The sequence below is a fragment of the Cyanistes caeruleus genome, chromosome 1 (genome assembly GCF_971803275.1).
Source record: "Cyanistes caeruleus chromosome 1, bCyaCae1.hap1.1, whole genome shotgun sequence".
Taxonomy (NCBI): Eukaryota; Metazoa; Chordata; class Aves; order Passeriformes; family Paridae; genus Cyanistes; species Cyanistes caeruleus.
Window position 1 is genome coordinate 60181368 of NC_141701.1, and position 23803 is coordinate 60205170.

Below are 23803 nucleotides of genomic sequence, written 5' to 3' on the forward strand. Positions count from 1 at the left end.
GGATTTCTTACTTGTGCTTGATGTTCTCCTCATCAGTCATCTGAGATGCCGTTCTGGTCCTGCTCTGAGGAACCACAGCAGTAGTGTGTTCTCATCACCCTGGTATCAATAAACCAAAGAAAGGAATGTCTCAAATGCTGTAGACAAAGCATGTGTTTGTACTTTTAAGAAGAAAAGTTTCAGTGCTGTAACATCAGTTTTCTGCAGTATAAGGATTTCATTAGACATCAGTGGTTTTCCATAATTTCCATTAGGAAGGTCATTCAGTGTGTTGTGGGCAGACTGAGTGGTGGAGGAACAGCTTCAAGGGAGTGCTAGTGAGAGCTCTTGAAGATCTGGGGTTTGGCTTTTACTGTGTCTGGCTTGGGGGTGGGGAGGAGTGATGGTTTTCATTTACTTTCTTTCTGCCTGGCATGCCCAGCACTATCAGCCTGACTGAAAAGAATTCATGTTGCATCCAGAGCACCCCTCTTGTACCTCTTCTACACTTAAGAAATAATGACTCTTATTTTCAGTATCGAGCTCATAGAGGCCAGTGTGTTTCAGGAAAGGAACAACCACTGTCCCCTGGTGCCAAGCCAAGTCAGGAGGTTTGGGGGGGATTCTTGCAGAGCGGGGAAGGTGCTGCCTTTCCATGAGCTGCAGGCCCTTCAAGCAGGTGCATCACTGGCAGAACCCTCATGTCTTGTTTCCTCCCTGCTGCCTGAGCTGCTCTGTGGGTGGCTCCTGTGATCCTTGCCTATCCTGGCCCATGTGCTTCTCTGGAAGGGTGAGGGGCAGAGCCCAGAAGCCACATGCAGCTGCTTTGCTGAGCTGTCAATGGCAAGGATCCCTGGAGTTCCTGGGAGACTGAACCAGAGATCAACTAGAGGTACCACTGAAGGAAAGGGTTGCTAACGTTTTCTCCCAGGGCATCCATAATATCTTTGAGAACCACCAATGTACTGTGTTCCTTCCTATCACACACTGGTGCTGCCTGAGCACCTCCAGCTGTGCTGGCAGTGGTGAGAGCAGGTGAGAGAGGTGCTCTTCCTCCGAAGCATGCTGCTGGCATTCCTTTTGCAGCTGAGGGCATCTCCACAGTGCTGTGCTGCACAGTCTGGTTACACAGAGCTCAGAGGCTTCAGCTAGGGTTACGTGTGGCACCATGGCTTGGTCCCTGGGCCATGACTGTTGTCAGACAGCAGAGTGTAGTTGCCTTCACCATATTTAGGGGTGACTGCAAAGGGGCAGCAGCATCTAAGGTGACAGCAAGGCCCTCTGCTTCCCCACATGCACATAAGCATGCATGTGTTCTGTATATGCAAGCAAAAGGGAAGGAGCAGCAGCCCTGGTCACCCAGAAATGCTGCCCTGAAATGGGTCTTACTATGAGCATCTCAGTTCAGAGCTGCACCTAACTGGTCCACCTTTAGGAAAAGGGGGAAAAAAAGCTCTCCTGCAGGGAGCTGCTCTGCTCTTTTCTGCTCTTAAATATGGTTGTCAGGTTTTGCTGTCAAGGAATTTCACCCCAGATGTACATAGTGGGAGCACTTCCCCCTCTGAGAGACACTGAAGGGCTGTGGCTGGGTGCCAGGCTCCAGCGTGAACTCGGACAGCTCTGTACCACAGCTGCAAGACCTACGCCCCACTTCCTGCTAAAGGAGGTTAAAATCTGACTGACATATGTTGAGCTTTTTAAAGTATTCCCTGATGTGCAGTAACAACAGTAAATAGCTGCTTCCTAAGATGGAAATTGCAGTCATCCTAAATCTTCCCCTCTGTCAGAGCCAGCCATCCAGACTGAGATAATTTGGGAATTAATGTGGTCCATTAGTCATAAATCTGTGCAATCCACCACACTTAGCTGAGAGCTGCCACCAGCACGAGCTCTCACCACCACTGCTTATTGATTGATTAATGTGGAGATGCTTTCTCCCTTCTATTGTAAACAAAAAAATGTACTGAGAATATTTTTTGGGAAAATAGCAGGAGGCTCTGCTCCTGTGTGAAATTCATGAGAGCTGTGCTGATTTTCCCATGCCCAGGAATGCTAATACTGGGTGGGTTGTGCCTGAATCCCACCTGGAGATTATTCTCTGCTTGTGCTGAAGCTTGGGGAAGGTTTCAGGTAGAAACACAGTCCTTTCTCTCCAGGCTTCTGGAGCCATGAGCCAGAGGAATAACAAACAGCGCAGGTTAAGTAACAGATTATCATTTAATGCCTGTCTCCTACTGATCAGGCCTGGAAAACAGCACAGTCTTCCCCCATCCTAAGAAAATGGGGAGGATGAAAATCACAACATGAACACGATGCCATCCTTCTCTTTCCTTCTAAAGTAGGAGCTCCCCATCCCAGAAATAAGGGATCATAGGAAGATCTGCCAGGCACCTTCACAGCTTTCCTACTGATGTCTGTGCCCATCCTCCTGCAGTTCCTCATGCCTCCTCCCAACAGGGACCTCTCACCAGCACCACAGCAACTCCAAAGTTGCCTTTGGAGCCAACTGAGCCATCCTCCACTGGTGTCCAACATTTCCAAAGCCTCCAGACCACAGGCAAGGTAGGACTTCACAGCAGCTGGGGTGTCTTCCCCAGGGTCAGAGAGGGGTGCACTCATTTTTAGTTGAGAGCAATCAGCTTCACCAAACAGACAGTGGTCCTGGGAGTTCTTCAGGCCATGATAGCACCTTGTTTCAGCAAGCACTGCCAGTGACTGGCAGCTTAAAATGCTGCTCTTTTCATTGCACATGGAAGTCTTCTTTTCCCTTCCTGAAACTGAGATTTCTCCAGCTCTGGAGGGCTGTTTTCCAGAGCTGCAGAGTTTGTGTATTCAGAGGCCTGGGGAACAGGCATCTGAAAGGGTGAAGAAATGGTGAAGTGAGGCCTCAGGGTGATCTGCAGGGCAGGAAAAAAAATCAAATAGTGTAAAAGCTGATGGCAAGTCACTAGAAAGCAGCCTAGTGGGATGCATCCAAGTGTCCCTTGGGATTGTAAAATGCCCTAGGGGTTCCAGGGTCTCTCCAGGGAGAGGAGAAATCCCAGCTGATGGAGAAAGGCTAGTGCAGGGCAATGGCTGAGCTCCTGATAAAACTCCTTTTTCCTCTGAATCTGGAACAAAGCTGTCCATTCTCAATCAGCAGCCAGGGACGAGGTGGTCCTCAGGATGAGGCACTTGCTTAGGCAGGTACCAGGACCAGGATTCCAGCTCACCCCCTCCCTGGGCCCTCTCACCTGTGGTTGCTCCTGCTGCATCAGGGAGATCCTGCAGGGGCAGGGGCTGTGAGTGTCCGAGGGGTGCAAATTCCCTCCATGCCAAGTACCAAAGAGAAATTGCTGTGAGAGCAACAATGCTCATCAGCACCAAGAAGCTGAAGAGTGAGACCCTGTATTTTGGAGTAGAGAGGAAACAATCTCTGCACAGAAGATGGTGTGATTACGAGGGATCCATTATTACAGGGCTTAATTTCTTATGCTATCTCACAGCAAACTGAAGAGGCCCCAGCAGATAGTCTCTTCCCAATTAGAAAGCTGCTCTGCCTTTGACACCCCTACATCAGCTGCCCTAGGGATTTATTACATGCAGGTTCCAAATGCTCATGTTTGGGAAGCATGCATGGAGAAGCAGATATGCTGCCATGGTCCCTCCCAGCTGTGTGTTGAGGTTTTTGCTCTGATGCCTCTGTCCTGATGTTGCTTTGGCAGTTTATGATGAGTTCTGCCAGCTGACCCTGAATCCAATCCTTCAGAACCTGTTCTTTCTGCTTTTCCGGTAAGTTGAACTGAGAAGAAAAAAGCTGCATGGGAGAAAGAGCATTTAATTAGATTTATACCAGCCAGGGAAGGCAGGAGAGGGGCTGCTAGCTTGGCAAATCCAATTTGGTTTCACTGAATGGAGGAGTCAAGTTAACTCTGTAATCTCTGTTTAGCATCGTTTCAGGAATGCCTCCTTCCCTTCCCATTTGCTCAGGTAGGTAAGACCCAGCAGAGGGTAGAGGAGAGTGCTCTGGAGGCTGTACAGCCCAGATGATTTGGACAACATTAAATTCTAGCCAAAGACTGAAATAATGAAAGTCATGAGACTGCAGCCCCTGGGTAGCATTGAATAGCATGTAGCTGGGGGACATACCAGCTTTTCTTCTGGGAAATCTCAGATCCATTCTGATGGCCTGAGTCCTGACTCCTCATTTCAGTGGAATCCTTGTGGAAAGAGGTTGTCTGCTTAACACTCAAGGGATCTCATTGCTGGTTCAAAATGAAGAAGACTGAAGCCTCACAGCTTGGAGGGCTGGCTGGGAAGGTTGGAGAAACTTGGCCTTAATGGAATCTGTGGATGAAAATGTCTGTGGGATGGTAGGTAGTCTTTGTGTCACACCACATCCATCAGTTCCTGACCTGAACTGTCATTGCACTTATTTGCACCTTGAACCCACACACCCTGCACCACCTGAGCCAGAAAGATGGATTCAGGATCTAGCCCAGCACAGGAATGTGGGATTTTCTGGGTAGAGGGAGGGGGTGGGATGGAAGGAGGGGCAAGAGAAGGGCATCCTTGTTGGAAGGTGGGGGTCTACTGCTAACAAGCAGCTTGTACCCATCTGAGGGTAGGTTGGAAAGAAGAGTCTTTTCTGCAGCAGACAGCTTCATCTCTGACTTGATTTCCAAGAAATGGTAGGAATGGTAAGGGTCTTCACTGACTATATTATTTCTCTTTCTATTTCCTTTCAGTTTGCTTTTCATTGCTTTTACAGAATTTTCCTTTGCTGGGATGCTCATAGACCCCTTGCTGGGCAGGAGCACATCATCCCACCCTCGGCAGCCCCAGCTGTGCACAGCAGCTCAGCCAGCACACCCACCTCCCGCTGCTCTGATGAAAATCTGGGTCTGAGGAAAATGGGGCACACCAAGGATCTGGGCTAGGGCTTTCTGCAGGACCCATGCAGGATCCAAACCACCTGTGAAACACCTTCTCAGTGAAGGATGAAATGCTGATGGCTGGTGTTGGCTTCCTCAGTGTCTCTGGTCAGTGCAAAGCTGAGGGAAGCTGAAGCCATTTGATGAGGAAAATTATTTCCATTTAACTGTGTCTGCATGTATTTGGAATTTTCTTCTGTAAAGGCGAGGAGCAAAATCATACTACAAATCCAAATATTTCATTTGTTTTTTTGTTCTCTAGTCTATTCACAGGAACCCAAATGTTTCATTTCACATCAATACTTTGAGTCTGGCCCAAAGAATGAGACATTTGTCAGCTGCCCCTTATTTTTGTTTCCAGATCAGCAATCTGCACTTTAATCCATGTTTTCCCATTTACAGTTGCCTCATTAAACCTTTCTACAAAACTAGCCAAGGCTGGGGTTTGGCCACAAGCTCCTTATTTTGCTGCTTACTTGACAATAATTGGCATTTATTAATTTATTATCAATATCAATTAAATAAAACAGCATTGCTGGTGTCCTCAGCTGGAGGGTTCCTTGACCCACAGCAGGATCAGGCAATGGTTGTGCAAAAGTTTCCAGCCTCAAGGGTTCTACTGAAGGACATTCATTTAAGAGCCAAGTGCATCTCTGGACAGGGTGAATACATTTGCTTTTTTTTTTTTAAGCTTTTCAAAACACAGATTTGAGCTCTTCAGCCTTGAACTTTACTGCACAGTGCAAAGCTGAAGCCAAAGTCCTTAATCAAAAGTGTTCATTACCTTTTAAAATACTGCCTGCCTCTAACTGTCATTTATTCCTCTGAGTAAATAAGCCAAGGCAGAGTGCTTGCTCAGTTTGGTACATGAGCTGGACACACAGCAGCTATCTTCAGTGTGTTGCTTTAATGCTAATGCCAATAGGTCCACAGTTCAATATGCTCCTCAAACTTACAGTGTTCCACAGAAGGTCCAGCTGGATAAGTGAAAATTGTTCTGAGCTGTTTTTTGTTTAGTTTGTTTTTCTTCTCATCCAGGCTTTACTGAGTCACCTAAAGCAACTGGAGAAGCTGAACCCTTTTCAGGCATACAGCAGGATGGCCACATCCTCTCTGCAGGCTGGGATTTACTTGGTTCCAGTCACTTTGAGCTAAATTTTGCAATTCCACCCCTACATCCATTTTGTGCAATACTCGAGGCAAGGCAGAGCAGCTAAGCTGTGCATCTATGGGGTGGCCCCTGTATCTATAAGGTATTTCAGTAGAGGGTTTTGTGGGGAGAGGAAAGGCATAGCTGGTGCAAACAGAAGAGGAATCCATCATCTCTGCTCCTTTTTCCCTCTTTACTTTGCATTTCACGCAGTCTGCTGTGTGAAATCAAAATCTCACTCTGCCAGCACTGAGAGTGCCCTGGGATGACAAGGATGCTCAGATGGACGGACACATATCCTCATGCACAAGTAACGTGTTGCTCTTGTGAGAGCCCTTTAAGCTTGAGGATCCTTTTTTTTCTCTCCAGACGGGACCTGGTTTCACTGGAGTTGTGTGAGATGCTAGATAAATACAGGTAGTTTAAACAAGGTGTCACTTCTTGCCTGTTCATCCTCCTGTGAAAACATGGGGGAGAACCAGCTATGAGAAGCTCTTCTCAATGTCCTGAGCTTTGCATCCTATCCTATAAAATCTTGCTATCTCCATCCCTGCCAAATGGCAGGGTGCTTTCATGTGTAAAATATTTCAAAACATAGATAATGTTTCCTCTTAAGTTAGTTTTGTTAAAGGTATTTTTTAGAAAGAAACCAGTTGTCACAATTGTAATACCAGGGGACCTTGTTGGTTATCAGCCATGGTGGTGGTTTCCAAAGACAGGTTGCAAACCATGTCTTTGGAAAGAAGAAACTGATCATATTTATGTTCATCATGAAACTGATGAACATCTCTTTCCTAAAAATCCTGAATCAATATGTTCCCTTTCTGGGGCAGATAGGCTTTGGGTCCTGGGAAGAGAGATGGGGCCAAAAAGTGACCTTCATGCCATAGTGCAGTGCCAAGTGACTTCATCCCACTTCAGAAGAGACAGAAGGAGGGGTTCCATGAGGGAGCTCTCAACCTAAGGCAAGGACTTTAGGCAATGAGGTAAAGACAGATGATAGAGAAACCTGTGGAGTGACTCTGGTCTTGCCTGCAAGGGACTTGGGCAGGTGTCCCCTACAAATTTAGACTTTGCCATGTCATTACCTAATGAGTTCCTCTCCCATGCTGGGGTTCCCCACCTGAGCATGGTCAGGGAGTGCTTGTGGCCTTGCTGTTGCATTAAGATCTTGATGATAGTTTTTCTGAGGTCTAAAGATGATCCCAGGCTGCTGTCCAAGGAATCCCTGTACTGAGATGCTCCCATGCTGCTGTTCAAACACATTCGCTTTACAGTATCTCATTTTTCTTAGCACACTGGAAAAGCTGGACTTTGCTGTATGATCTCTGTTGTGATCTCCCTGAAAGAAATTTCCTGAGTAAAAAGAAGTCAGTTCTTCAGGGTTTTTTCTCCCGCCTCAGATCAAATAGGAACCTTCTCATGGCAGACATTAAATACTTTTTAAGGGCCTTTTTTGCTGCTTCTGAGAGCCTCTCTAAAGCAATCATTATGTGAATAAAACAGAAATATGTATATATTGAATCAAAGGTAATCTAGAAAAAACTGTTTTTAAGGGTCCCAAAGGAGGTAATGATTCTAGCAGCACACACGGAGACCAGCTCAGTCCCAGGTGCCTGAAATCACTGCAGGTGAATGTCACATTGGTGACATTCAAATCAAATCTACTCCCAAGCAGGGCCATCATGAATATAATGCTCTATCAGCACAGAGACTTTTAACCCTATGGTTTCTCCGATTGATTAGTATGACAGGAGGAAGACGATGCAGGTTTCTGTCCGTCTTCGTCCTCTGACATTTCATTCCGGTGATGGCTGTGAGGAATGAGAAGGTGAGAGAACTCTCCTTGCTGCTGCTCTGCTTTCATAAACCGAGCAGGAGAGTTACAAGCTTTAGAAAACTCCCTTTTTTCTCCCCTGAAACTCCACTACTTCTCTGAAGCCTCACATTTCACTTCAGCCTTCGTTCGGAGAGGTTTGAACTTTAAAGGTTGTTTGCAAGCGGCGCACGGCTCTTCCGAAGCGGGGACTGTGGGGTCGGGCCGCTCCAGCCCACCTCGATGGCTGAGCTCCGTCCTGCCGCAACTCACACCCGAGAGGGATCCGGGAGGTCGGTGGGACGAGCCCTGGGAAGGGGGAGACTTCCCCCCGCGACCCCCGTGGGGCCGCCCCCGGGGCGGAGCCGCCGCCCTGAAAGCCGGGCCCGGCGGCGGGGCCGGGGCAGAGGCTGCGCTGCCGAGTGAGGCTGAGGGCGAGGCTGAGGGCGAGGCTGAGGGCTTGGTCCGGCAGCAGCACCATGGAGAGCGGAGCCGACGGGCGCCTGGACGCCGCCGCCTTCCTCGGGGCCTGGCGGCGCTTCGACGCCGACGGCAAGTGGGGACACGCGTGGGGGGAGCCGGCTGAGGGGTGCGTGGGTGCCGGCCCCGCTGGGTGCCATGCAGGGCTCTCTCCGGGCAGAGGGGACCGCCGGGATGGGTGCCCGTCAGGGTGGGTGGGAGCCTGGGATGCTGCACATGGGGCCGACATGTCCGCGTTTTACCCCCGCGAAGTCCTGCAGGTGTTTTCAAGCCCCTCTCTTTCTCCTCACCATGAATATCATAGCTGTAAATCCCCCTTTTCACCCCAAAAGTTTTGCCTTTTCATCATTTCGCCGTTTTATATGCTGCCATCTCTTTTGGTTCCACTTTGGGGGTTTATTTTTGTTTCTGAAAAGTTTTCTGTAAGGAAAACCCCGAAGGCAGCACCACAGCTGTGCCCGGCCCTCACACAGAAGGGAACAGGTGAAGTTGAATAGGATGTGGGGCTCCCCTGAGCGGGCAGGCAGGGCCCCCAGCTGAAATCCTGACCATGAACCCTTGAGCTGCCTGCATGCAGCCCATGACATAGTTCCTGGAACCCGGGCAGTGCCCCTGACCATTAATACATTTGCTTTTTATTTAGACAATGGTTACATAGAAGGGAAGGAGCTTGACGATTTTTTTCATCATCTCCTGGAGAAACTGGGACCAGAAGTAAGTACTGTGCCATGTTAGTTGGGCATCAGATCCAAGCATAAAAGTTGTGCTGAGAGATGGGTTGTGTTTGTTGTTCCCTGATTGCCGACTTCCTTAGCAATCCCGAGGTAAAGAGGTTTTCTCTTGGCAACAGGGTGGCATTTAAGCACGTACAACAAGTGCGCTCAGCTGAGCAGTTGTTTCCAGCACAACAGCTGCTGGTCAGGGGGAGATCGCAGCTGGCACCAGCTGAAGGGGCTGGTTGGCAGCATGGAGAGAAAGTCATTTACTGTTGTTGTGTAGAAACAAGTGAAAAAGCACCGGCACACAGCCCGGCTGGCTGAGCAGGAGGGCAATGTTTGTGGTTTATTTGTTCAAGCCTGTGCTGATGAGTTTTGTTAATATGATAGGTTTCTTTCCCAGGTCAATTTTTAACAAATACACTGTCATTAATTTTAAATGGTGCTTAGGAAGAAGGCTTATGTCTATATAGCCACAAATGGCTAAAAGCCAAATGAGAGTCAATTCTGTTGCTTCTAAGACCCGGACCTGGCTCTACAGTGTTTCTGGACTTCTCCCCAGTTTCCTTTCCTGGTTTTGGCAGCATTTCCCCTCTCTCATTGTCTGCATCTCCATACAAACAGAAGTTGCACTACAATTTACAGGGGCTGCTTTCCTTGGCTCCAGGTCACACCTTGCCTATGACTGTCACCATCAGTGACAGAAATCCTGCCAATCAGGCCAGCACTCAGAAATATACAAAGGATAGAGTAATATTTTCACTCCACAGCATGTGCCCAGATAGGAAAAGGAGGAAATTTCTTCCAAATGGAAGGAGAGGGCATGCCAAAAACCAGAGATGAAACAATTCCTTTAAGCAAAAAGTAATTAACAAAGACAGAAAAGGTAGCTGATAAAGGGCACAAATTCATAAGTATCAAGTGTAAAATCAGAACTGTACTTACAAGCCAATTAGTATTGTTGGATCTTTAGGGGTACAATTGAAAAAAATAGAAACTGTGAGTAATTTATTTCAAGCATATTTTTATTTAATTTGCAAGTAAATTTGGATTGAAATATTGGCAGCTTTTGCAGAAATGTCTTTCAGAGCACGGATGGTTAGATGAACAGGAAGGCACATAAAAAGGCTTCAAATTAATCAAAAAAGATTCAGCAATAAGAATATTCAGGGACACAGAAAAGCTGATTAAAAGAGAAATCAGAAAGTTCAGGAACCCAGGAACAAAAGATGAAATTGGGATCTGCTAGTCTTGGGGTATTGAAGCAGCAACACAAAGCATGCTCAAACAAACTCAGTCATGGGCAACAATGAGATGTTGAAGGAGACCCTTAAAATGAGGCTGCAGAGCTCAGTGCTGCAGTGGGACCTCCAAGTGAGGCTCTCTGGAGTGAGCTGATGGTGATAAAATCTAGAGTTAACCAGAGATCTCATGCTGAAGGCAGCTTCCTAAGGATGTGAGTCAAGAGCAACTTCAAGCCCCACCCTAGCCTCTAGCTGCCCTTGTGCATCCCTCACATGAGGTCCTGGGACAGCATCACACCAGCTGTGTAGCAATCCCAGGGTGTTGCAGCAGTTTTTGTAGTCTTGATGATACCAGTGTGAACTCCATTACATTGTGTCATTTATCAGCACACAGAACTTGCAAAATGAGGGTGTTCTAGCAATGAACTTCCTGCTTTAAGAGATCAGTAATAATTTTATTCCTTGTGAGAAGTCCCTGCTTGGATGGCTCCAGCTTAACCCAGCACCCTGATCCAGTTAGCATCTCCATTGCTTCTGCTATCTAAGTTCTGCCATTAAAAGAAATAATTTAATACAAATTGAATGGAGAAAGAACCAACTCCCTCTACTCCTATTAAATAGAAGAAATAGGCTAATTCTGGGGGACAGTGCTCTCTAACTTTCAGACTTCTCAGACAGGCTCTCAAGTGCTTTTGTTTTTTTCTCTCTAATCTTCTTGCCTATTTTTGGCAGTATTTCCACTCTGGTAAAATTAGGGATAAAACTACATGGCAGGTTGCAGGCAGAGCAGGATGTCTTTATGGCTGAAAACCCAAAGGGAGCTTTGTCCTGGGAGGCTGAGAGCAGTCCTCTGCCCACTCCCCTGGGTATGGGGGTCACTTGAGCACCAAGTTAAAAAAAGGTCTTTACTACATTTGTGCAATGAGTTTCTCTAACAATATTGAGCTATTTTTCTCCTTTCCACATGATTTATATTGTAGAGGCTTGTTCTTATGGCAGGAAGGGTAAAGGAACCCCTCTGCATTGGTTTTACCATCCTACAGAAAGTGTCCTCTGTGATGAAAATGATGAGCTGGGACTAAGCATCTCTCTGCTGTACCACTCATCTTGACCTTTTCTCCTTTGGGTTCTTAATGTCTTTGTTTCCTTGCACAGTAAAAGGGGGAGACAGCAATACACTGGCAAAACTTACAGATGTGTCACAAGAATTAATTAGTGACTGTGCCTGAAGTGCTACACCAGTGATAAATAATGTTATCAGCACTGGAAGTTGTCTTTGCTTGAATAGAAAATGGCTTTATAATTATATTTTTTCAGCCTGCATTCTCTAAGCTGTTATTTTTCTTAATGACCACTGTGGTCCTTCAGCTCTGTTTTACTTCCCAGTTACTCTGCAGCATCCCTAGCTGACACTAAATGCCAGGGGATGGGAGCAGCTGGGAAAACAATGCAAAAATGAGCCTGTTGGGAAGATGAGAGACACAGCTCTTCCTGACAACTCTGAGCAAGGAAAGAAATTTGAAATAGCATCCAATGATGGAGGCCAATTAATTGTCTTTTATTGAACCATCAATAATTGTGGGGGGAAAGGGAAAACTTTTCAAGAAAGGCAGACCTGTAGTAAACCAACCAAATCCCAGGTGCTTCTTTCTGTCCCATCTTTTCCAGCAATGGGTGATTGCATTTGGACAATATACTTAAAAACACACTTAAATTTTTGTCCAGTCTCAAAGTGGTCAGACTGTTGGACTAGATGTTTGTTGTAAGTTCCTTCCAACTATTTTATTCCATTCCATTCTCTCCTCTCCTGTCTTATTCTATCCTATTCCAGTCCTAAGAAAGTCCCTTCAGTTTCCAGGTGTGTGTAAATTCATCCTCATGCCAGCATTACATTTTCAAGCTGTTGGCATTATCCACCTCTTTCTTTTATCATTGCAGTGACTTCTCTCTAACCACTTGAGTCTCCAGCTTCCAACCCGCTCCTGCATGGTTACTATGAGCTGCCTGGGCTCTCCTCTGCTCTTTCATAAACCTCTTTCCTCTACATTATGGCACCTCTTTCCATGCATTTTCTATAAGTTTTTATGCTGAGGTGAAAGCCTAGCAGAAAGGACATTTTCTTTCAGCATCAACGAAGTAATTTTGTTAGAACAGGAACTATACCTCCTGCATTTCTGTCTTATATTCCTGTACATCTTTCTTTCTGTATCAAGATCATTAAGGATCTTCCTTGCTTGCTCTTTTCTGTGTTTTTAATGAAGCTCTGTATATATTCTCATAATAATTAGATAAGAATTTTATAGAAGAATGGCTATAAGTTTTGGGATTGGATTACTGAAAGTTTCCATAAAACCAATGATGTCTGGGCAGATATGGAGAAAAATGCACATTGTTGGGTTTTCTCAGAAAGGTATTTCACTTTGCTTAAATTATACTCAAATTAGATAGACAACTTTTAGATAAAGAACAGTTGCCTTCACCTAACTGCGTAGGAGACCACAACAATTGTTGAAGTACAAATTTTATCAGACAAGACAGGTATTAGCCTTTTTAAATCCCTCCTGCCTGAAACCCACATGGATAATTATGACTGGAAGGGGACAAAATTAATCCTCTGGAGCTCACTCTGAGCAGCCATTAAGGATTTGTCTTTGCTTTTTACTTCCAAAGAATAGAAGCACCCTCCAGCTACTCTTGAATTTCATCCTTGCCTTGCACACTGCATTGTCTGTCTAAATAATGTGTATAATTTAGCATGGTCAGGAATGCAACAGCTAGTCAAACAAAGTTTAATGGCCAAAATATCAGCCAGCCTCAAAGCCATCCAAGGCAGATTTCCCCTGTGTTTACCACCCCAAAAGAACTAAGGTCAATGGTAACCAGCAGGTGAACAGCAAGAAGACCCCTAGCAGAAAGCAATCACTTTGCATCCAGATCCAGAATATTTCAGAATTCTAACCCCTGGGTAATCCTGACTCCTTAAATACTAGGAAAGAATTCTTTCCTGTCAGGGTGGAGAGGCCCTGGAACAGGTTTCCCAGAGAAGCTGTGGATGCCCCATCCCTGGGAGTGTTCAGGTTGGATGGGGCTTTGAGCAACCTGGTCTGGCGGAAGATATTTGGACTGGATGATCTTTGAGGTTCCTTTCAACCCAAACCAGTCTATCATTCTGATTAATGCCAAAGAGAATGATTTTTTTTAGGTGTGGCTTTCATCAGCCTTGATTACCCTAGCCAGCTCCCAGTCCCGTTCCTCGACATTAAGGCATGGAAGTGCCTCAAGGTATTTCTTAATGCAAACTCAACATATCCATGGTAAAAATTACACGATATGTTTTAATCACCCAAATGCATGTCAAACTACTTTCAGTGTAGCAGAGAGGACAGAACAAAGAATCTATCCAAAACCTAACCACAAAACCATGATGGCACAGGAAAGGCTGCAGTAGCCTTTATTGGATGCTGGTGAGTGCTATGGGAAAAAAGCTTTCCCATTTTTGTGTTGATGAGAGATAAAAAAGGAACCAAAAAAGGCGATGCAGGATGACAGGGTAAGTGCTCATCTATTGCCACATGCAGGACTACAGTAATTCCTAATTGAAAATCCTAACCAAAATTCAGGGCCAAATTCTCAAGTGATAGCACTGAAGTTAAATGAGCAAGATTGGCCCAAAGGAGAAATTGGCCCTGGAGATGTAGGGTGATATCCCACAATAATGCAGACAATCCAGCCTACAACTACATGGGGGTAACAAAGTCTTTCATGAGATTAATTTTTACAATGAAGAAGTGTCTGGCCCAAAAATGAAAGGTTCTTCTTCTAAAGTCAAAGTGTACATTACTGATGTCTCTCATCTGGTCTTTGCTGGCCTCATATCTGTACTGTGTAGCTTTTGGCACAATAATAGCTGTTGACTTTGTTTTCCAACTCTCCTTCTTGGCAGGCACAATTTATTTCCATAGATCTTGTAGGAACTTGATATCTGTGGGACCCTTGGCCTTTCTATCATATTTGGCTGAAACTCTAGAAGACACGTGTTCAAGCCAGCATTTTTAGAAAATTCTCTAGGTTTTCTTCAAGAAACAGAGTGTAACAGTCAATTAAATGGAGTTTCATCTTTTTTTATACCCCTTATATCGCAGCTTGCTTCTAAAATCATGTCAAGAAGGAAAAATAAATCTGTTTATTACAGGATTTTTTTTTGATGAGCAGAAATTGAGACATCCCATTTCATCAAGTTGGAAAGGCTCCACAGTGCTCCATACATTCAATTTTTGCCCCAAAACCAAGTGACTCATAGCTTTATTTTCATCAAGGCAAAATTCTGGCAAGCACATGAATCCCTTAAGGAGCAAAAATTTAATTAGTCAGCATGAGGCAAAGAGTGCAACAATATAAAAGGAATGGATTAACAAAGAAGACAGATTACAGCCAGGTTTCCAAACAATCATAATGAGCCATGACAAAGAAATTAAATGCTGTAGAAATTTTAAAAAAAACGTGACCGTGCCCTTTCTGTGATTACAAACACTATTAAAAACCAGATTACCTTTGTGATGCTACAAATACTTCTAAAGGGTTTTCACAAAAGGGAAGACAAGAGACGACATGGAAAGGAGAAACCAGGAAGCAGAAAATTAATTTGTTATGGCAACTTGAAGCACAGAAACTTTTTTTCCATAAAACTCTGTGGAAGAGCCTCTGTAGTAATAAATGTACTTGTTAACCATGAAAAATACATGAACAAAGTCATGGCAATATTTTAAACTGTGTTCTTTTATGAGAATAAAAATGACATGGCTTTCTGCTCATGTTAAGTAGTAAAGATTTCTTTCCTGGCTGCAGTGAGAACATGAAGCAGCCCTTGGAAACCATACATCATCCACAATCTCAGGGAGGTGCATACACCAGGGAAAATAAGGAATTACAAGAAAGGCTTCTCTGTACAGAGTGACTGGAAAGGATGCAACAGTATTCACTTAAGCCCTCACAAAAGGGAAAGCTTTGCAAACCTCTGAAACTTGTTAAGGATCTGTTGCTTGAGATAGGCAGCATAATCAAGACAGCATTTTCTGATAAAGAAAGATGTGCTCAGCTGAAGATGTTTACTTGCTGCAAAGCCATTTCCTCCTGTTCCATCTGATGAGACAAGAAGCACATTTTTCTATGCTGCTATTTGTTATATCATGGTTTAACCCAGCAGGCAGCCCCACAAAGCCACTCACTCACTCACTCACTCACTCACTCACTCACTCACTCCCCAGTGAAATGGGAAAGGAATCAGAAAAGTAAAGTGAGAAAACTGATGGGTTGAGATAAAGATGTTTTAATAGCTAAAACAAAACTCAAGGGCACAAGCCAAGGCAAAACAAAGAATTCATTCACCATGGCTTGCCATGGGCAGGCAGCTGTTCAGCCATGTCCAGGAAAGCAAAGTTCCATCATGCTGACTTCAGTAGACAAACACCACTTTCCAAACATCTTTCTTTTCCCCTTCTTCCCCCAGCTCTATATGCTGAGCACCTGTCTTTGTTTAAAAAGACAGGTGTCTCTTAAGGAAGGCAGAAACTTCTCTTGAAATAGAAATATGTAAACACAACCCCTCTCCGAATTATTATAATTTGGAAATCAAGGGGCTCTCAGGCAAAGATATGGGAATAGGAATAACAGTTCTTTACCAGGAAAATTAAAATAGAAATGCAGTAGTACAAAAAACCACTGACACAGTCAGAATATAACCTGACGCCCTGTTGGTCAGGGTGTTGGTAGCAATCAGATTAAATGGTGGCTGCAGTCCTCCTGCAGTGACAGATGTGGTTGTGTTGAAGCAATGATCCTGTAGAAGGGTGTAGTTTTCCTCTGAAGGTCCAGTGCTGGTGTAGATGGGTCCTGTCTTCTTCTGGGGATCCAGTGGAGAAAGGCTGCTGTGGTGGTCCAAGTCTCAGATTATATCCAGGTAGGGATGGTTGGCTCCTCCCCCTGGGTGGAGCATCTGACTGATGTAGTTTCTGTCATCTGGAGCAACTGGTTGATGTAATTTTATCAGTCATGCAGTGACTGACTCAATGGTCCATTAACAGAAGATATCCCCCAGGAGTTATGAGGGATGAGTCATGGAAGAGATAAAGAACATTGCACCAGCTGTTTTAACAGATGGTAACAGAACACATACTTTTGGTTACATCTCACATTGCAACCCAAGACAGGACCATGCCATATAGTATGGTGTATCTTTTGGGTCAGTTGAGGTTAGCTGTCCTGGCTGCGTCCCTTCCCAACTTCTTGTGTAGCCCCAGCCTTCTTGCTAGTAGGGTGAGGTGAATCTTCAGATCATGTCCTTTCTTGGACAAAGGGAACAGATCAGGTAGATTATGGGGATTTTCCAGCCTTTTAAATGTTTTTGGAATAGAAAGGAAAATAGAGCAAGCTACTTGTTTGCACCACCAGTAGGTCAATCTTGAAAATCAGGTCTCCCCACTTTAGTTTCTGTTTGGAATGTCTTATTTGATCTGTTGGGGCTTTTTTCAGTCTTCTGGGATTTTTTTTTTTTTGGTAAAGAGAAAGGTCCCCTTTGAAACCTAATGGTCATAACATGAGGTGTATTGTTCCTAGTTTAAACACATTTAATATAGAAATAATTTTGTCTTGAATATGCATCTTCAGAAAGCCAGTTTGTATTTTATTATTTTATTCTTTGTGAGTGAAGGCTGGGTTTTGGTAGAACTATTACCAGTTGTGTTTCATAAGTAGAATATTTATGAAGAGAGAAAGATTGTGCAAATTGAAAAGTCCACTGTAGTGTAACCCCTCTGACTAAAAGCTTTTGGAGCTGTTTAAATATAGTAAGTATTCCAGGCATTTATCCCATAGTTTAAATCAGTTTATAAAAAGATGGTCCTATTTTTATGCAGGTAACAGTGTCCCTGCCACAGAAAGCTCACTAAAGTGGTGGTTAATAGCTGACCAATAGCACCAAGTTGAGGAATAAGTGTTTTAACAAATGACTGGTTTGAAATGCACAGCACACTTTTCAAATATCAGCTATGATTATAATTTTCGAATTATCTCATCCTACTGGGCTCCGAGGAGGATCGTTTCAGAGTACTTTGCAAGCCTATTGAAGCTGGCAAGTGATAGGCTCACCTAACTCCTGGGAGGTATCTCAAAGTGTCAAGGTGCTGTCAGAAGGCAATTTAAATAGCACAAGGGTGAGTTATAATGCCAAGGGGAAAGAAAACCAATGTGTGTGTTCAGTGATGTGCTGTGCCCTCAATATCCAAGCCCACAGGACTTTCTAGACACCACCATGGGAAAGGAGGATCCTGCAGCCATGCCCTAGGACCCACTCAGCCACTTCTCCTGAGGCATGTAACCTTGGGTGCATCCTGGTGGGATCACTGCTTGGTGTTTCATCCCCAAACTGGGAGCTGCCACACTTGGTGTTACACAGCAAGGATGCACTCCAAAGGCTGCACTGTGTGGAGCTGTGCATTGGGTAATCACTCATGGTCTTGTGTCACAGTAATAAAAAAGAGAGTGTACAACCTAATGGAGCTTCACTAGCAGGTAGAAAGAATGAGAAAATGTGCTAGAAGACCCAGGAAGGAATATCTGTAGTCCCACATCCACCTGGTTGTAGAGATGATAAAGACTTTGAAGGACTTTTATTCAGGGATTGGGAAGCTAATTTATTGTCTTGTAAAAATTTCTACAAAGGTATGCCACAATCCAGCGTGGGTTATACTTCTCCCTTCCTCCCCTCCCCTCCCAGGGAGGGCCACCTCCCACATGATTGGAAGAGAAGCCAGGTTCTGCTCAGTGTAGGTGCTAAGGGTAACATAGGATTTAATTGCTCAGGAAAGATTAACTAGGTGAGCTTCCCAGCCCAGCCACAAAGCTCATATGACCAGAAGCCTTTTCACATGGTGAAGAAATTGTATTTTGTGTAGTCCAGTCAGAGTGGGTACCCTCATGGTTTCTGCTAAGGAAACCATGCCTGATGAACCTAAGCATTGTATTTCACCTGTCACAGCAATGCCTGTCAAAACACATAACCTGACAAGTCTGGAGGATGCCTCACTATGTATAAATCGATTGCGGGGTTGAGCAGATACAAAGGGAATGTCAATTGCTTGAAATTCTGTGCTATTAACCCAGAAACACTGACAGGGCTTGGTGCCAGGTCTTAAATCAGCTGACAGGCAATAATAAGCAACAATCTAGCTCCACTGGCGCCTTTCAAGGCTGATGATCTAATGAACTGCAGACATGTCATTCAAGGATAAGGATATCTTCCTGAAAAGCACAAGCTGAAAACAAGCAGGATGGAAACTGCTGTAACATGCCCTTGAGCAAAACCAAACTCCAGTGATATAATGGGAACAGTTGGCTAAAAAAGCAGGTGACATTGAAATATTTTGGGGTTTCCAAACACTGATCTCCCAATTGAAAGCTTAGTAGCTGCAAAGATATGCATAGGACTTATTTCCAAAAATTCATCCACAATGGTGTGTCTGTGGGCTTTTAAAAGCATTATCCCCTACTGTAAGAATACAGTGGTCCTGGTGATTATCTGTGAGTGAAGAGAGATTTTCATCCAGGAGGATGTTCTGGTGTCCTCAGCAATTTCATGCACTTGTTTTCCCCATGGCAGAGCACCATCACAGAAGAAAAAGTTCAGAGAATGAAGGAGCAATTCATGTCTGTCTACGATGTCACCACAGATGGACGCTTGCAAATCCAGGAGGTATCTCTGCACAACCCCAGCCCAGAATTTCTTTTATAGAAGGATGGAGAATTAGAACAGACATTTTATAGGGTCTGTAGGAATAAGACAAGGGGTAATGGTTTTAAACTGAAAGGGGGAAGATTAAGAGTAGATTAAGGAAGACATTTTTTTAATGAGGGTGGTGAAGGACTGGAAGAGGTTGCCCAGGAAGTTGGTCAATGCCCCATCCCTAGAAACATCAAATGTCAGGTTGGATGGAGCTCTGAAGAGCCTGATCTAGTGGAAGATGTGCCTGCCCATTGCAGGGGAGTTAGATTGGATGACCTTTAAAGGTCCCTTCCAGCCCAAACCATTCTGTGATTAAGACCTGTAGCAGCAGACTTGGGAGATCTGGAAGATAGAGCCTAGATGCAGAGGAGGTGACTTACAGAGAATTACATTGGTCAGATCCTTTGGTCTGGAATTTATTTCCAAGGGAGAAACATGCCAAACCAATCTTTCACATACTGGATCAGCAGCTACCCAAGTTTTTTTCTTTACTTTCATGGTGTGGGTTTGTTTTTTGTTGTGGGAAGTTTTTAAAGGTTTTTTTTCCAGCTTGCAAATATGATCTTGCCGGACGATGAGAACTTCTTACTGCTTTTCCGACGGGAAACCCCCTTGGACAACAGCGTGGAATTCATGCGGGTCTGTATCTACACACTACCTCCTCCGCCTTGCACACCACCAGCTTCTTCAACACCAACCCTTCTGCCCTCTGTAAAATACAACTTGGGAAATAGATGGCTATTGTGGAAGCAAAACATGTTCTGACCTGTTCAAGAAGGTTTTACATTATTTACACAATCAAAACACAGGAATGGTATCTAGGACTGGACTAAGAGTACCCAGAGAACTCATTACACTTCACAAACACTCCCATCCACCTATCAGTCATGCCACTACAGACAAACATCCCCACTCATCAATTCACCCCTCCAGTCCTCATCTGCAGTACAGTATAGACTGAGACAGCAGAGCAGGCACATTTTTAAGCACCATTTTATCCTGAAACATTAGACTGTTAGGGCATGGGCAGGAAACCTCCATAAGCTGGGTCAACAAGCCCATAGAACTTTGCCCAATCTTCCTCTGCTCTCTGCCCTTAAGTATCCCAACATGGAATTTCAGTTTTTCCAAGACCACATGTGGTTACTTTTACTACACACACAAGCTGGGGGCTTCTGCAGATCAATGTTTGTTGTTGTGTATGGCTTTGACTCAGAGCAATAAAAGAAGCTACATGTACAAATTAGGTAAGAAATACGAAACAATTTCTTAGTATTGTCTTCCTTTTATAGACAGTGTGTCTGCATTAAACATGTGATAACAGCATGTAGCATGTACAGCATCCAAGCGTGAGTAAGACCTATTGTGTGAAAAGTTTATTTTATTTCATCTACAATTAATTAAATGTTGGATAATGCAACAACTTGCTCATTATGGAAGTTCTGCTTTGAATCTTTACAATCTATCACCAAGCAGATGAGTAAGTGCAATATTTATGTGCTCGCATCAATCTATCCCCATTCAGATCTGGCGCAGTTACGATGCTGACAGCAGTGGATTTATTTCAGCTGGTGAACTCAAAGTAAGTTATTCTAACAAATCTCTTTGGGCTTGACCTACAGCTCACTGATGTCAATGGGAGCACTTCCATCAGCTTTACCAATTTGCTGTCTTTTTGTGTGATTGACAAATGGTATTTCTGGGTTGTTCATAGAGAGTTTAAGTGCCTTCTGGCATGGTCTCAGGGGCCCTGCAGAAGGGAGGATGGTTTGCTGTTGCCCTCGATGTCTTGCTTCCCCCTAGCCTTGTCCCATGACCCCAGTTGCCTTGGTGACCTGAGGCATCTAGTGAGCCCCACAAGCACTGCCTCACCTTGGCTTTGCACATGTGCTTCTCCCAGCTAAACAGGGAAAAGCCACTGTGTTTTATTATGGGGATTTCTTCACAATCTCTTCCTGAACCTGCAGGTTTTCTGAACACTGATTTCTCATTAAAGCTCAGGCTATTGAGGCAAGAGCCTGTTCAGAAACCATAACTCAAATACTTTGAGATGGCAATCACAAAAGTCTATCACTAGGCTGTACATCATGTGCTGAAGTCTCAGTGTGTGGCTTCAGCCTGTGTCCCACCAAAGATGTAAGAGGAGGCTTGAGTGTTGTACTGAATGACAAATATTTTGATTTTAGATCAATTAGCAAGGATTGCAGGACTTATGTTGTCTTTTGCTTCTTTCATCAGTCTATTAGGATTCACTCCAGTATGCCTATTCTGAGGAATTTCATTTACTTTCTAATTTATTCAAAAAACATATTTCAGCTAAAAAAAATTGAGCTTTGTCCAACCAAAGACACTAGTACTAACCAGGAATGTGACACCAGATTTGTGTAACCCTGCTGAATTTGAATTGAATTTTCTACTGTAATTTCTTGACTTTACTCTAGAGAGTAAAATTTCCGTCTTTTCTTACTACAGGATTTCCTGCGAGATCTCTTTTTGCAGCATAACAAGATGGTTGCTGAAGTAAAGCTGGAAGAATATACTGATACTATGGTAAGCAAAGATAGAATTAATGTTGTTTAGATCAGAGTACAGCCTAAAATCTCCTTTAGGGTCAATGTCTGCATCAAAGCCCTCTTAAAAGGTGTGTCAGAGATCCCTGGGGGGAGTTGGTGCAGACTGCTGTTAACAGTTCTTTGCACTGAATATCAACTGCATTTCAAGTAGTTTTGCTAAAGTTGAACTATTTCCTATGAGAAAAGAACTCAGCTTTACACCAAAGCTGGCTGAGCTCTAAACCCCTTTAAATATAGGTGAGGTGCATCCTTCTTCAAGGGAGGTTCAGCCTCAGCCAGATCTCCAGCTCATTCACTTCCTCCTTTCCTCTCTTCCTCCTAGCAAATACTTTTCCTCCCAAGAGATGCAGGTATCTGGCTTGTCTGCTCTGCAAAGCCCAGCAAGCCTTGCTGGCTCCCTGCTGCTTCCCTAAAAGACTGAGAAGTTGAAAGTTTCAATTCTCTGCCTGGCTTATCACAGTATAGCTTTTATACTGCAATCAACAGCATAGTATTTGGTGTGGGTTTAGCATCAGTCGCCTGGATTTCAGAGCAACTTCTTATATCTAAACATCTAAAAACAAGAAAAGAAGGGAAAAAATCTCATTTCTGGATGTCATTCTCAAGGGTATAATTTGAATTCCACTAGCAGACATCTATCACTGCAATTTTCTAAATGGTTTTCAGATTGGACTGCCTTGCTTCTTGGCACAAAATCTGTGTTTGTACCTAAAAAACAGCTTGGTATGCAAGCAAACAAGGAGCTGCCCACATATTTTGCAATACCATATTATGTATGTGTGATGTGTGTATGCCTAGAGATGTGACCCTTTAGAGCAATGTGAGAAACTGTACTGTTACAGAAGAGTGTATATTTTGTTTTTCATATTTAAAAGACAGTGAAGAGAGAGGAATGCCAGCTGCAGAAATTATTTTCCAGCTGGCAGAATTTGAAAACAAAAAAAGCCTAGAAGTTACAGCTGAGACAAAAATCTTTATGGTAGCATTTGCTGGTAGCAAATACCTTTCATTCTGCTCCATTAAGGTTTCCATCCCCTGTGCTTAATCTCTGATCAGGTGCTGGGGAATGGGTGATCTGAAGCTTGTAGACAGTGGGTGGTTCATTTCCTCCAGCTCCTTTCCCTTCCCTTTAATTTCATGAGAAAGATCTATGATTCCACAACCCAAAGCAGCTAGGTTGTGTAGATCAATGCAGCTGAGAGCTGAGAGCCAGGAGGTCTGGTTGCTACTCCCATGGTTTCTTGAAGAGCTTTGTATGTCCAGAGAAGCAGTTTAAAATCCCTACGTTAGAGGATAGGATTTGATCTGGGAAAAGGGATGCTTTGTATATCTAGGGGAATCTATGATCTGAAATGCAAATCTGGCTCCTGAAGACAAAGGTTTGCCAAGCTGCAATGCCAAAAGAATCAGGGATGTTAATGGTTATTAGAAAATGAGAATATGGTAGATTATTATTTTATTCTTTGCAATTCTTTTCTCAGAGCTGAAGATCAAGGATGTTTATAAACACACCTGGTCCCCAAAGCTAAGGCAGGGAGTGAAATTACCACAGGCATAATCTTATCCTATGATATCCGGGAATAAAATAGAGGATATGAATTTCACAAGTAACATCAAATTATCTGCATGGGCAGTATCCTATAGCATCAGATACGCTCCACAAATGATTGTACAGGAAGTTAACTGAAGTAAGAAGGCAAAATTCCAAAGAGGGAAGAAAGATTCAGCCTTGCAGGGCTGAATTAAAGAGGGAGAAGTGACTCAAAGGTTTGATGTCAAGGCCCAGGGTAATGGCAACCCTTTGCTTCTTCTCTCTCATTCCTCACATGGAGTAAGGAGCTGCTGGAGTGCAGAGCCCCACTGCCACTGGACTCTGCCACCATCACCACTGTTTAGGATAGAGGTCAGTGGCCCATCCATTCTTTTCCTAACAGACTTCCTGTTATATCTTTGACACCCAGTGGCAGCGATTCTTTTTCTGAAGATTTGACATACTTATATTTCTCTCCCTTATTGCTTTGCTCCCAGCCTTTCATCTTTTCAGAGCAAAAATTCCTTGGGACCAGGACCTGTTTCTGCTGCACACAGTATCTCTCAGGGTGGCCCATCCACCCAGCTCAGGGCTTTCAAAGGCCAATGTAATTATTATTCAGTTG

At 44.1% G+C, this 23803-nt stretch overlaps 1 protein-coding gene and 1 long non-coding RNA gene across 3 annotated transcripts in view; one reads left to right on the plus strand and one right to left on the minus strand.

The window, feature by feature from the left end:
• Positions 1-6508: 6508 nt before the first annotated feature.
• LOC147655533 (uncharacterized) lies at positions 6509-8157 on the minus strand. The gene is made up of 2 exons (XR_015288550.1): positions 7990-8157; positions 6509-7856 (listed from the first exon to the last, which is right to left on the minus strand). It is a non-coding gene; the product is annotated as an uncharacterized LOC147655533 (long non-coding RNA).
• Positions 8158-8175: 18 nt separating this feature from the next.
• The window catches only part of SCGN (secretagogin, EF-hand calcium binding protein), a 62949-nt gene continuing 47321 nt past the window's right edge, over positions 8176-23803 (plus strand). For both annotated transcript variants that reach the window (XM_086894978.1, XM_086894967.1), the window contains exons 1-6: positions 8176-8410; positions 8982-9052; positions 18952-19044; positions 19624-19713; positions 20600-20656; positions 21547-21624. In XM_086894978.1, the coding sequence (XP_086751104.1) occupies positions 8338-8410; positions 8982-9052; positions 18952-19044; positions 19624-19713; positions 20600-20656; positions 21547-21624 (462 nt within the window). In that variant the 5' untranslated portion in view covers positions 8176-8337. The remainder of the gene's footprint in view (positions 8411-8981; positions 9053-18951; positions 19045-19623; positions 19714-20599; positions 20657-21546; positions 21625-23803) is intronic.